At 40.5% G+C, this 14795-nt stretch overlaps 1 protein-coding gene across 4 annotated transcripts; it reads right to left on the minus strand.

Annotated features, from left to right (window-relative positions):
* Positions 1–1415: 1415 nt before the first annotated feature.
* plat (plasminogen activator, tissue) lies at positions 1416–14745 on the minus strand. Of its 4 annotated transcripts, none has more exons than XM_038703754.1 (15): positions 10701–10939; positions 8904–8982; positions 8163–8286; positions 7800–7934; positions 6821–6931; positions 5684–5858; positions 5053–5144; positions 4784–4958; positions 4584–4669; positions 4377–4442; positions 4054–4258; positions 3841–3977; positions 3404–3544; positions 3068–3216; positions 1416–2959 (listed from the first exon to the last, which is right to left on the minus strand). In XM_038703754.1, exons 2-15 carry the CDS (start codon positions 8964–8966, stop codon positions 2792–2794), a joined length of 1827 nt encoding a protein of 608 aa, XP_038559682.1. In that variant the 5' UTR covers positions 8967–8982; positions 10701–10939; the 3' UTR covers positions 1416–2791. The 4 variants fall into 4 exon arrangements, with proteins under 4 accessions (XP_038559682.1, XP_038559685.1, XP_038559684.1 ...); XM_038703757.1 differs by having other exon boundaries at positions 8244–8286; positions 10701–10938; XM_038703756.1 differs by lacking the exon at positions 10701–10939 and adding an exon at positions 14629–14745 and having other exon boundaries at positions 1486–2959; positions 8244–8286.
* Positions 14746–14795: the final 50 nt, after the last annotated feature.

Below are 14795 nucleotides of genomic sequence, written 5' to 3' on the forward strand. Positions count from 1 at the left end.
CTGCCTGCCTTTAAATGAGCTGTAGTCACTGCACAGCTCATAGATGACTCCAAATTCCGCTACTGCTGATGTCCACATAACCAACTCAATTTTATAAAATTTACTGTAACCAATAAATAACATCTCCTTTGTATTTCACCTGCAATCAAAAGGGGAAATACACACGAGTGTCATTACTAAAGCTAAGTATGTAAGATGATTTGTCATTAAGCAGGAAGACTGCATTGATACAAGGTTAAAAATACAAAAAAATACGGCCTTGGATATGAGGGGTCAAAGAGCTTACAGAGTTTTACACCTTTAAAACTACAAGAAGTGAGCAATAACAATCCCACAGCAGGGTACACTCAAAATGAAACCAACTTTATGCTACATGCACTTAGTTAGCACTTTATTACGTACACCTAGCTACAGTTCGACAGCACCACAAACTGCAGCTTCCAAAATGACCATACAGTTGAATCAACACTTCTCTAAAACAGTTTCAACAAAACTGAACATATAATTATCATGAAGGTAGGCTTTATTGCAGGACTTGTTGTCAGCAGGACGCATCTCAGGAAGTGTTGTGTGTTTGTCTGTTCAGGGCTGTTTTGAATACATTAATGGACCACAATGACCAAATGAGCCTCAAGGTTTTCTTTTTTACCCCACAAAGGACAAAAGTACAATACTAAAATAAAAAGTCTGCTGCAGTCCAATGCTTATGTTTGCTGCTACAACCAGCCATTTTAAGGAGGACTTAATTTAAATCCTAGGTATGCTGGTTCTTTTAAAAGTTTGTTTTTGCAGTTTAGTGTTTATGTATTGTTTTATTGTATTTTGGCATTTCCTTTGTTCTGGTAAGTTGCATTGATTGATTAGAATAATTTTCGATGTTGTATGGATGAATAAATTGAACTTTGCCCTTGAATCTTGAACACTCTTCTTTCAAATGAGTGAAACATCTTACTGTTTCTTAATTGATAATGTTGTGATGTTGAGAATTAAACGAGTAACAGGTACTGGCAATGAGATATGGGTGAATCTCGAAAAAAATTGTTATAAAATTGTTATAATGCTAAAAACCAAGGTTAGTTCAACTCATAGCAAAAAACTTTGTTACTTAATTTTCAACACACTGACAGACTTTCCAGCTCAGAGTTTCAATTATGTAGAAAGTGTAAATGTAAGGAGGCAATTGGTACATACTTTCATGCAATATTTTTGGAAGGAGGTGCTGGCGAAACTTGGGGTATGGATAGAAAAGCACTAACAGACTCCCCTCAGTTATTTCTTCTTGGTAATAAAACACTTCTACCACAGGGTGTCACCAAAGCACAGTTTGGATTAATAATGACAGGTTTCATTATTGCAGTAAGATCTGTTTTGCGAAACAAGGGGATCACAAAAACACCAAAACTCAATGCATGAGATAGACTTATGACTGAAACTCCTTCCTTTTAATATTCAGTAGCTAGAAATGAACAATACAAAAGGCAAATGTATGCATAAATGACACAAATATTTATTTCAACTATTATTTATTGATAAAAGAGTATGTTGCCAGATGTGGTTATAATGGCAGCGACAATAAATTACTTAACTACAGTAAACAAAGTACAAAAGTAGTTTCTCTAAAACAATATAAAATACGCATAAATATTAACTTAGGACAAAACATCTAAAACCCAGTCACAGAACAAAAGAGATAAGCTTTGCAGTCAATAAGCAGTTGAATGTAGAACAGCCACTAGACATTTTCAATATAAAACCAGTATTCAGACAATGTCGATGTTATATACATGTTGGGCTCAACCCAGGTGTCCGGTGGAGAAGTGCTCTTGAAATGTGGTAAAAAACAAATTGTAAAGAGCAAGTGAGGTTTTGCTTTTACTCTATAGTGACGCTTAAGTATCAGGACACAGGTTTGTTGAATGGAGGGAGTAACTCAGAGTGTCTTGCTTCCACCTGTACAAATCGATTCCCATTTACAAGGTAGCAGGGAGCTAAAACTGCAAAAACAAGCAAAATCTGAACCAGCAGATACGTTTTGTGTTTTGGATGAAGGTCTAAACGCCCTCAAGCATCAACGTAAGCAAAGGCAGAACAATTTGCGTTAAAACTGGTTAAGGCAATATAATCTCACACCTAAAAGACAAGTCTGTAAAACAATCTGCAGCTAAAACATTCCTATGTGACTTACTGCACCTTACAAAGTAAATGCTTATGTTGAGTGGAGTGTTCCTTTGCATTAAAAGTGCTACCGACCTGAAGTCTACCACTGTGACTTCTTTATAGAAACCAGCATAAAGCCAGCCAGAAAGAGTAAGAAGAACATACAGATATTTCCTGTTTTTCCGGTTAGGGTCACTGGCTGAACCTCCAGTTTGGTGGACACAACACTGAGAAAACATATGAAAACACTGTATGCATGAAAAGGCAAAAATAGTTTTTGAGATCAAGATGGACCAGAAGGAGGAACCAGAGTTTGTCCTGTGTTTCTGTCCACATATCCTGTCACATTCAACACAGTAAGGAACAGAAAACTTGAGACTGTGGAGCTTCAGTGAGCATGAAAACTCATGATTGAGGTCCTTCATGTGCACCTCTTTAGGAGTGATCCTGCTGGTTTAAAGCATCCATCAGTTTGGATTTAGAGCAACAGATAAACAAGCTCTGAAGACAATCAGAGTCCTGTTGGTCTCCCTGTCTATCTTCTCAATGATAAACATACGTGCGTTTGCTATTTAACCCACTTTGTTTATGGGTAATGTCATCCAACAGCATCTTCTTTGCAGTCTCTCTGACTTCAGACCGGGTTTGCCTTAATTTTGCTGTTGATCCAGTCGATGTAACGGGTGACACGGGTGTAGACCCCAGGCTTATCCTTCTGTCCGCACCCATCACCCCAGCTGATCACACCCATCAGAGTCATCTTGTCATTGTTTCGACAGACGAGCGGACCACCAGAGTCTCCCTGTGGGTGAAGTTCAAGAAGCCAAATTAAATTAGAGAAAGGAAAAATTTAATTGGATGAGGCATTCATTTAATGAGGAGGTTAAGTGTAAAAACTAAGCGTTCTAACCTTGCAGGCATCATCCAGGCCTCGGGTGTCACCTGCACACAGCATGTTGGAGGTAACTGTGCGTCCAGACAGCACATCTGGGATGCAGCGCTCTTTGGGCCACAGGCGAACATAACCTCTTTTAACACGCTCGGAGTACTCTGCAGAAACTGTGGAGAGAGTGTTTGAATTAGTACTTATTTATATAGCACTTATATCCTATCAAAAAATAAATCAATTAAAGGCTTGCGGAAAAGCTTAGACTGCCCTCTGCTGGTCAGTCAAGTAAGTGCCACCAACTTGCTTCTGAGATTCAAAATTAGGGAAGGGCATGAATTAGGCAGGATGTTTGCTTACATTCAGAGTCTTTTCCATAGCCTGAGATCTCACACTCAGTCCAGTCAGGTAGCACCAGCCCACGTTCAGGCAGACACGCAGGAAGAACCTCTGGAGAGTTTACAGCACAGATGCCAATGTCCGTCTGCAACTTCAAGAGAGCTGCAAGTGGAAAGTGACCAGAGGAAAGTCAGGGTAATGAAAATCAAAATGTTGGATAGAGACTGAGGAAGAAGTTTTAAAAAGCCTTTGCTGCCCACTTAAGGTTTTTATCGTCACTGCTGGGGGAAAACATGGTCTCAAGTGTCTCATTATTTACTATGTAGCAGGCCAAAAATCTGTTTCAAAATGCTTTTTTCCCTTAGTTTATGAAAATTTTGCTCTATAGAATAATGTATGTTGTAATGTCAATAACAAAAACAAAAAAATGAAATGAAATGAAAAAAATTTTGTCTCACCGATGTCATTGTCAAATGAGTTGTTGTCAAATTCATCATGGATCCAGTACTTCTCAACCTTAAAAATCTGCTCACTGCTGGAATTCTGTTTCCGAAACGTTCGTCCCAAAATCACTTCCAATTTTTCCGCTTTATCACTGAAAAATATAGGGAATGTGTTTATCTGTTGCACGGCAAACATCTTAAATTATGAAGAATGTGAGGCACTCTTACTTGTCCTCGAAGCAGTGTGCAGCAGACAGGACCCAACAGGAGTCAATGAGGACTCCTCCACATCGGTGAAAGTGTTTTCTGAGACGGGCCTGGTAAACATTAATGGCCGCCTGCCACGGCTGCTCCGTGATATCGCTCTCTCTGCCCCCAAACATGCGGAACGATGGGCGATTCAGGGTGTTGTCTAAACGCTGACCACATGTTGCTACAAAGACAGGACAGGTTGCAGGATGATGGTTAAATAACAGTAAAATTAGTACACACCAAACCCATCAGAGGAAATGGACTCTGTGTGATGTTCATTGGATGTGAAGATGTCCTACCTCTGTTATTGTTGTTAGTTGTGGGGGCACGTGGGCCAACAGTAGAGGTGGTTGATGGACGTCTCGCTAAAAGGAGGCAACAAGTATGAGCAGTCTGATTGCACACTGGTTCTTAAACTAAATTAACTTCTAGCAACAGTCTTGATAATCTTACTTCTATGTTTCAACACTGCTGCAAAATGAAACCATGATAACAATGGTACTCACAGCATTTAGGTATGTCACACAGCTCCCAGGTCAGCTGCATGTTCTTGTAGGTGTGACACCATGGACCCGCATCACCGTCTGGATTCCTGTTGGATAAAGGAAGAAGATATGCAATGAAGTAATTCTGACTTTTATGTATGCACGAGGAACCTCTCGTGTGTTTGTTTGTTTTATCACACTGTGTGTGCTGGCATCTCTACCTGCAGAAACTGTGACTGCCCAGCCCCAGCTCCAACGCATCAGACTTCCAAGCATTGTTGAGCTTGCGCTTGACAGCAGGAGTGTCCCACGGGAGACAGCGAGAGCCGCTCTTAGTGACAGATATTGTGCCTCTGTATGACAGACCAGAGCCCAGCACACATTCTTGGTACTTATCTGTCCCCAAAACGCACAGAGAGTTAAATTGTTAAAGCAATAAATCGTTTACTTATTAGTATTTCAGCTTATTCGCTTTTTTGTAAGGCTGTACCTTCTGGACATTTTGGCAAGGAACAGAACTCCCAGACGATCTGAGTGCCTTTATAGATGTAACACCAAGGAGTGCTGTCATTGTCAGGGTTCCTGGTGGGCGGGGCAAGGAAAATGAGTAAACATGTTCATGGCTCACATAAATGATGAAAAAACATGTCCTAAACCAATCAGTTTTAAAATGCATCATCCCAACTGTTAACCATCATGTCCCATTATCCTATTCTTAATTTGTGCATCTTTTTGCCTAATTCACCTCTCATTCCAGATCCTACAAGCATTTTGTCTCCGAGTCTATATATACAAACCTATTTCCACCTCCTATTTGCCAGATCATCAATTGAGCCATCTTAGTTATAGTGTTTACGCCTTTTTGTTAACGTTATGTCCTCTGGATACTTGCCAGCTTCTTTATACCCCTTGGACGTAGTTACCTGTTTCTGTTTCTCTATCTGTTGCTCCTCTTTGGCCCAGTAAACTTTGCTTTTAACCTACCTGCCTGGTCTGTGAGTCCTGCTTTTGGTAAACTGAGCCAGTACAAAGATAGTACATCAGTTTCTGCCTTTAAGACTTTCTCACCTTCCCCTCTAGTGCCACAATCAGATGAATTCGTTATATCTACTATACTATACCTGCAGAAGTTGTGATTGCCCAGTCCAAGACTGCTGGCGTCTACTTTTCTAGCTGTGAACTTCCTTCCTCTCAGAGACGTAGAGTTCCAGTTGATGCACTCTGCCCCTGACTGGCTCATACTCCACGTGCCGCGGTACCCTTCACCCTGCCCCACAGCACACTTCTCGTTGGTGTCTATTGGAGAAAGAGGCAAAGTTAATCTGGATATAGTGTCTCATTTATATATGAGACTGATATCACTCTAATAACTGACCTAATTTGTTAATTTTGGCACAATAAAGCATGTTTATTGGATCTGGAAAAACTTAGGCCATTCAAAATATTTGGACAAATTATGAAAACATTGTTATTAAGGCATTAAACTCACAACTTGTGTCCTAATGGCATTTATATTGTATTTTTCCAATTAGCGGTTTGAAAACAATGACCAAACATAAACTATGATGATGGTAATGCAATCAGATTTATTGAGTCTGGCCATCGTAAGTCATTCCGCTTTCACTGAAATCATTTGGCTGTGACCACTGGGGTTGGCGTAATTATCCCACTGAGAGGGTGGGGTGTCCCTAAACCACCAAATGTCGGCCACAGAAACAAAAACATTCATATCCCAGAAGGTCTTTCCATGGTTTATGATCCTTTCTTCTCCTCTCACAAACCACAGGCCCATGACACCTACTGTTTACGTCACACATTCAGTCCGTGACTTTATCTACAGTCATTAACAAATGCATAGAAAGTTTTAATCAGTGTTGTGACATGGACATGACTGGGTTTATTGTCGTTTTAAAGTAAAACATATGTGAATACTGTAAATAGTGGAATAGCTAAGGCGTACATTTTGCAGCATGGGAAGACTAAATAAGAGATTACAGTACAGCTCAAACGTCATTAAAGTCGTTAAGCCGAACATTTATTATTTTAACTAATCTCTGTTTCCAGCTTTTCAATCATGATGATTTGCTGCTTTTCTCTCTTTTATATAATTAGAAACTGAATATTTGGGGTGTAGGACTGTTGGTGGGCCAAAATAAGTTTACAGAAAAAAATGTTTAACCAATTAATCGAGAAAAAAGCTTGCAGGTCAATCGAAAATGATTGTGCCCAAGAAGAAGAAGAGTTTGTTGAGTACTTACTAATCTCACACTGAGCCCCACTGAAGCCTGGAGGACACTGGCAAATGTAGTCTGAAGTGTAGACGGCCTCCTTACAGGTTCCTCCGTTGTAGCACTGAGACACGTAGCAGTCTGGACGGGGCAGACAGAGAGCCGGTTAGTCAGTCATAAGTCATCCAGTTCTTCAGCACACAAACAATTTGAATAATCAGAATATGATTGAGGGGTCATGTCCACTTGCGTATACAGATAATTACATTTGTGGGTTTGGCTTTGTGTGTCACATTTCACACAGAAACATTGAGTAATAAAAAGGTCTCTGTGTGCATGGTTCATCCTGACTCCCACACTAGCAAAAATCTTCACAGCTTAATTTTTAAAATATCATGTCATGCCAAAGGTTTCTTTCTAGAGCTGAACTGGTTTTACACCATCACCAGTTCGTCTTTCATTTATTATTTCAACATTTCCTAAAAGCTAGCGTTCAGAATAACAGCACCCCACTCGCTCCCAGTGGCATGAGCTCACAGATGCAGCAGTTCAGCAGACTGAAAATGTGGTTGTAATTTGTCTGAGGGAGGGGCAGTCATGCTTCACAGAATTCGTCAATGGGGGTGCAAGTGCGCACGAGGGCTTGTCTGGCAGGAGTATTTCAAACAATCTCAGACTAAACTACACCCACTCAGAAACACAGAAACCCAACAGCTCTTCAATTGGATGCACTGAAATAACAAGGACTTGGACGCAAGAGCGAGGCAAGCCAACAAAAAATAATCATCTGAGGTTGCATCAGCAAGCTAGAGGTGAAGGGAAGATAGAATAAAACACAGAGAGGTCAGTAAGGGAAAGCAAGCAGAGTGAGTCACACATTAACAAACCAAAAATTACATTCAACCTATTGTGAACAGAAACGTCTGATAAGAAAGAGACAAGAAAGTAAGACAAGTAAGCCAGCCAATCCACATGTGTTTGTGTGTGTTCGCATCCATGCCACACTCACTGATGACGGGCACAATATGACAACGCTCTTGTCCTCCTAATGCACAACGGCAATACTCCACACGCTGTCCCCTCCATCGCAGCCAAGTGTCCCCAAAACCACGCACAGCTGATGTCTCACGCTCCACACAATGTACTGAGAAAACACACACACACAAATACACACAAACAATAAGTATACATCAGACACAAGACACACAGAAATCATAATCCTCGTCACATGTAAAAGCAGTTACAAACATAAAGGTACAAAAACAGAGAGGAACACAAACACATAAACAGTGAGTTAAAAGAATGTAAGAATGCTGGTGATGGTGATGGTGGTGTTATTAGGGAAGACAGACAGAAGTGTGAAGGGGCTCACTGGAGGTGTCAAAGGAAGGTGAAGACTTCTCGACATGAATAATCAAAAGCGTCCGTCTAGCTGGCTGCCTGCCAGGCTCACCTCTGTAAAAACGAGTCCCTCTCTTAGTGCGGAGCAGCTCCACCTGCAACAGGAAAGATTTGTTAAACACAGAGCAGCAGTGCCTGGGAATTGGTTGCATGGCATTGGTTTCCATCCCAGGCAGCCAGTGCTTTCATGTCATTTCTTTGGGATACTGTGAAAATAAACTTGCAGAGACTTGAAACTTGCTTCACAAGCTGCCTTTAAGTTTTAGTCAAACATCATTTGTTGATACATACAGGACAGTAGTTCTACAATACCCAGGATTTAAGAGTTAGCTGCAGGACAACAGTGAGTTTATGAGCTATACTGTCTCAATATCAAAAAGTTAAAATAAATAATATTAATTATATTATAATATTAATTCTGTTAAAAGATTAATGAAGTAGCATTTTGCGTTTCAAATGTTGCTGTTCAGCACCTGACTCTTAAGTCGTTGTTGAACTTTCAGACAAGCACTTGGGGGCTCCACAACCAGTCTATGCTCAAAACTGCATCACCATGTAACAAAAACACAAATACAAAAATACTTAATAGACTAAATGTTTGCTCAGATTATACTAATTTAAATGTATAAGCCCTTGTTTAGTATGATGGAGTTGTAGATAATGTGCTGAAACCACTTGTTTGGTCCTGTCGTGACAAGGATGTAGTACTTACATTGTCTGCTAGGCCACAGCAGAGAGCGGAGAGGAGCATTAGTAGTCCAAGTGTTCTGGTCATGGTTACTTAAATGGTTCTGGAAGTAAAATAGAAATACATATTACAAACCATTGACAGAAGATTTTACAATACAGTTTAGATGGACATAAGAACGCACTGATACCTACAGAAGCTGAGTATGGAGAAAAGCAAAGACAAAGACCAGAACCACAATAATCATAAGACTAACTGGTGTTTAATAAATGCCAGTGGATTTGCACAGATCACTCATAACATTCTTTCATTTAACATTATTAAGCATTTTACCACTGTTTAAGAAAAACAGCATTTAAACACAAATTTGGCGTATTGAGGTACTGGAGAACAACGTACAATTGTGCGAAACCTGATTCTGGAAAAATGACGGCATGTCACTACAAAGACTGCAAAGTTGTATGTCCCCAAACACACAAATATTAACAATCAATACTGACACACACACACAAAATTAAAATGAAAGCACTGGCAAGAGGGTAAAACCAGAGAAAAAAAAGTAGTTTAGCATAGTAAGGTGAGTGAGTGAGTGACTGACTGAGCGTGAATTTCATTGTTGTATTTCTATCTGTCTTTCTATTTCTATCTAATCTTTTATATGAAGCTATATGAGCTAACAATTGAAGAAAAACGGTCAACACTGGTCATCTTATCCTAACTATACCGATCCTGTGTTCCAGCTTCCTTCCTCGATCCCTACGTCTGCTACTGAAAGAGGAAAGGGTGGACAGGGTTGGGATGTTATGGGAAACCGGGCGTCCTTTCTGGCTTGTTGACTTCTTGACTCAGACAGAAAGTTTTCACAGCCTGTGCAGGACAGCCTGATAGGAGAATGAGTTCAACATGTTTGTGCTGTACATGTCTTTGTTGTCCTGCTTAAATTAATTTCCCTTTTATCATAAATAATCTTTAAATTCCCCACTGGGAATGAAGAGGAAGAAGATTATCTTCAGTTCATGCAAAAATAAATGAGATGCTGACCATATCAAACAACACAATCTGAACAACCCTGATAAAAGGCATCATGCACAGCAGAAAGTTTCTGCACCATACTGACAGCATTCCTTCTCTGCCAGAGCAAAGCAGCAGCTGAAACAGAAGGGGACACTTGGAGCAACAAGAAGCAACTGAAGTCATTTTCCCTTTTATACTTTTAAAAATAAAAATATGTAAGAGATCAGACTTGTTCCTCTTCTTTGTTTTAAAGGAGTCGTATGCAGGAAAGAGGTTTCCTTTGCCTGTTGCTCATCTGTCAAGTGTGAGTCACAAAAGAGGGGGTGAGTGGAAGAGAAGAGAGAAAAATGGGAAAGAGAAGAAAAAGAAAGTTGTAAAAATGACCTCAATATAAAGAATGCTTTAAAAATAAGAGTAAGAAACTTCTTCTACAGACATGCATTCAAGACCCAGATGCTCCACAATAAGCAGGAGCCTCCATGCCTGTACATTTTTATACTCTCCTCTCCGTCGGCTGGTTCTTCACTGACTCTGACACTGCTAATAGAAAACAGTGCTGTGTTATTAGGTGAGGTAAAACATCTATACTGGCAACCGCACACACAGATACATACTCTCTCTCTCACTCACACACACACACACACACACACACACACACACACACACACAAAGAGCTCAGGAACGTGGAGCTAATTAACACCCTTGCACACAAAGATTGACTGTTCAGTCTGCTCATTGTTCACTGGAACAAAGACTCCCTCTCAGGACTCTTAAAACACAGACACACACATGCATTCACACACTCACCATTAAGAGGACAGGTCCCTTGAAAGCTATCCTTGCCTCAGACAAATAAAAACCCCGTTGACCTGCGCTTTTACCCCCCAAGTGAGCCTCCCTGGCAGGGTGACAACAACACACTAGTTTCCTTTTTGTTTCCTTTGTGCAGCTGTTCAGCTCTGTTCAGTTGCCCCCTCTCTCCAGCCCTGTCAGCTAAAAACATGTGTTTCCTGCTTAAAATACGTCCAGCACCGGCCCCATGTATTTCGGAAATGTGCGCACATATCAACACATGCACACACAAAAACTCACACCAACATGGACACATCAGATATGAACATATGTGTGTCCCACACCCTTTTCAAATAAAGTCTGTAGCATTGAACATGCAGAGGCCCTGTTTGGGGTGCCATCAAACACTGCTCCTTTGACAGTCCCACAATGCAATTGGCCTGAGTTTTAGCTGTTTTTGTGGTCAGTCTTACAACACTTAATGCATATGACCACAACAAAAACATGTTTAATTTACAGGATACACATGTGGCTGCTCTTTTAGTTTTATGTCGTATGCAGTGGAGAAAACTTTTTTGGAGGTGATTAACTCTTAGAATATCTGGTCAGAGGGGGTTGTATTACTTTAATTTATATGACTTACTAGCTTTTTTAAAAAAATAGGTGTATTGCACATTTTCTGTTTCAAGATAACTAGGGCTAACTAGCTAGTTGAAAATGCAGAAATATTTGATGTGAATTTGGGTTCGCCTATAGAATCTTTGTTACAAAATGCATTTTATAAAAATTCTGAAGGTGTCAAGTATGACAGCTATTTACAGAACAATAATCCAACTAATCAGAAATATCTGTGAGGTTTACTGGTGTAACTGGCACATAACCAGTAACTCAAGACTCAAGTCAAACCATGTCACTAACCTTTCTGAGGTTATGCCCAGGGGTCAAGGGTTAACACTCAGAATCTATATAGTTTCCGAGCGCAACACAACCAATAGATAACACCAGTAACTAGTGGGTGAACTCTTTAAAGTCTCTTCTCCCATTACGTAGAGTGGGACACAACCAAACTGTGATGTGCACATATTGCTTGTTTCGCCATCGTCTGAGCTATTGATATGTTGACTGATAAAGAGATACAGCAATCGGATTATGAGCATGTCTCTCTAAAAAAGTGAGCGGGACACCAGCATCCCCCTGGGGTTAAGGCATTTGTCTGTTACACCCAATCAGTTAATTGTTGAAACATGTGCACCCACGTCTGCAGCCTGAGGAGAGTGTGGTTCCCTTAGTAGGTCAAATATGAACGGAAGAAATGAAAACATCTTTGGAGCTGCAGCAGCCAGACTGTGAGTCAGCAGCAGCTTCAGTTTCAAGATGCACCACAAGTAGAGCAAACACATGCAACAGATGATAAGGCAGACAAACACACACACACACACACACAGTTTATGCACAAAAGTAAAAATAAATGTAAATGTTTTCCGCCGTTGTTATTAATGTCCTATTAGTGTGCAATACAGTGGTTATGGTTCACTGTGCGCTTTAAAGCATCTGTGAGGATCATTTTCCTGTCTCTCTTCTATGCAACTGTCAGGATTGGTACTTAAAGCTTGAGTGCTGGACCTTCGCTGCCAAACAAATACAAACAATGCCAATTAAGCCTATCAGCGCCAGGTAGTTTTAAAATCTGGTCTCTGTGGCAACATTCACTCACTAGCGAGCCAGTCGTGATGTGGTTTATGCCAACTAGTAATGATCAGTTTACCAGAGTTGAAGAAGGGAGCAACCGTAGTGACAGCAGCAATGCAGAATAGCGGAGCCTACCGTGTATGTTATAAACAGTTGACAGTGCTGTGTAACTACTCTCACTGTCAGAAGGGGGAGACAAAAGTTTGGACCTGCAGGTTTTAATGTAATAAAAACGGGGTGGAAAACCCACGCTGGCACCCGGGGGAGAACCTGGCAAAGGAAACACCTTTACAGTGTGCAAATTTATAATCGTTTGGCACTGAAGTGAGTTTCTTAACAATATTTCTTAGATAGCTCTACATTTGTGGGATTGAATTGTAAACACTATTCACATTCTCTTGTCGCGGCATGCTCAGTTTCCAGTAGCAAAAAACGCATTTTTGAACAGGTTTGACCTGCTTGGATCCCTAAACCTGTATTCAACCTTTACAGATGTTTCAGTTTGCATGGGTTTAATATGTTTGCCGATGATGTGTTACGGCATGCAATGTCATGTCGGAAAGCTACTTAGAGGGCATTATGCATTCTTTACTTGGGGGTTTTCAGTCAAGCTTCAATAAACCAGCTGTGATCTGTCTCTGTAAAGTCCCCAAGAACAGAGGGCTGTATTGTTGCCTTACAGCTTCCCTCTGTTCTGTCTTGAAGTCCAAATCTGAATGAAACAGACTCATAAAGCTAGAAGAGACATGTAGAAAGAGAAGGTGTTGACATTAGAAATTAGTATAAACCTGGGATAATGGAGCATGAGACAGCTATGTAGAAGGAGATGAAAGGATGGAGATAGCAAGAGAGAGGGGAGAAAGGAGAAAAAGGCCAGAACCAAGAGGAGGGAGATGAAATGTAATCCCAGAGTTCAGCAGAAAAACAATGTGTAGTCCTGAGTCACCCCAGCTTCCAGGACTGCACAGACACAGACTGAGGCATTATGGGATTTATAACCAGTATCACAGCCATTAGACAAGGATACAATTAAAAACCTTAGACAGATACAAAGAGTAGAGATGTGAAAGAGGGTTTTTGTCCAGATACAAGAGAAAGCTCAGTATTGAATGATTCGCTCTTCAGGTATTCAGTGTCCCCTTCTGGCTATTGCTCCCACGGCCTGATCCACCACTATCCTCTGTCTGACCTACTCTTAACTTACAGCTTATCCTCTGAGTCACAAACATCACTGCAGCAAATGGATACAAACTTTTCTTACTCTCAACATGCAACAGTACAGAGTTATCAGTATGGAGAGCATCAGCGCTGACGGATGAAGAGAATTCCCAAAGTGCCGGCAAAAAAGCAAGCAACTCATTAGCCTGATAAGAGCCTGCATATCAGTGATCCTGTGCAGTTTTCATCCCAGAGAGGTACACAGACACACAGTATCAGAGCAGGGATGTTCCTCGATAACAAACGTACACTGAGTCCAGCAACAGAGTACAATATCGCCACATTCTTGTAACATTTGTAACACTTTGATTTTTATGTTGCAAAAAAAAATTACTGATTTTGCTTCCTGAGAAAAGTTTGGAGTGGAGGGAATGTGTCAACAGGTGGATGTGGCTGGAGAGAGGTCAATATAAAGCTGCTGAAGTCAGAATGAGAAAGTCTTTGGAAGAAAAATGAATGAGCAAACACAAGGCAATACAAAAATCACAGTTTCACATTCCTACACAGTTCACTGAAACCAGACAATTTCATATCACAATAATCATAAAACTGATTACATTATCCACATAAACTGTGTCTCCTTGAATCCACTGTTAATAACACTGAGTTTCAGGTTACTAACTTTGTAGTTGGCTACTAATGTTAATGCATATTCTCTACTATATTTCTGATTTCATTACACGTGAGATTTTTGCTACATATTTTGCTAATTAGCATTCACTAAAATGGGATATGGGTGTGTCAAGATAACTCATCATATATTCTATATTCTTCTACCATTATATTGAATATGTCCAGCCATTACTAATTGGTTAAATCCTACAGAGTACTGGTTAAACATTTCAATTACTTTTCATCAAATGTAGCATTGGCTGTTTAATCTATTTCTCCTCGACACTTCAAATAACAGCCATGCAAAAGGATTCAGAATGAATAAGTACTTAAGATGTCACATTAACAGAAAACAGACTCTGGTGCATAGTCTGTAAATCTGTACCGCGAAAGCATCTGCGTAAAACAAGTGAAAATCTCTTACCAAGGTTAAACTCTTCTGAATCGCTATCTTCTCGGTGTCTCTGCAGGAGCAGCGCGAGTGTATTCGGGATTTGTCGCTCGGACTGATATGGTCCTCCTTCTGTTCCTGTTTTTTATCGGTGTGTGAAGGGGGAGGGCTGCTATGACCTCAGCTGGCCGGGTGGATGC

The sequence above is a fragment of the Micropterus salmoides genome, unplaced genomic scaffold (assembly GCF_014851395.1).
Source record: "Micropterus salmoides isolate LMB-PRFRI ecotype aquatic unplaced genomic scaffold, ASM1485139v1 Ms_hic_scaffold_7, whole genome shotgun sequence".
In the NCBI taxonomy this organism is placed as follows: domain Eukaryota; kingdom Metazoa; phylum Chordata; class Actinopteri; order Centrarchiformes; family Centrarchidae; genus Micropterus; species Micropterus salmoides.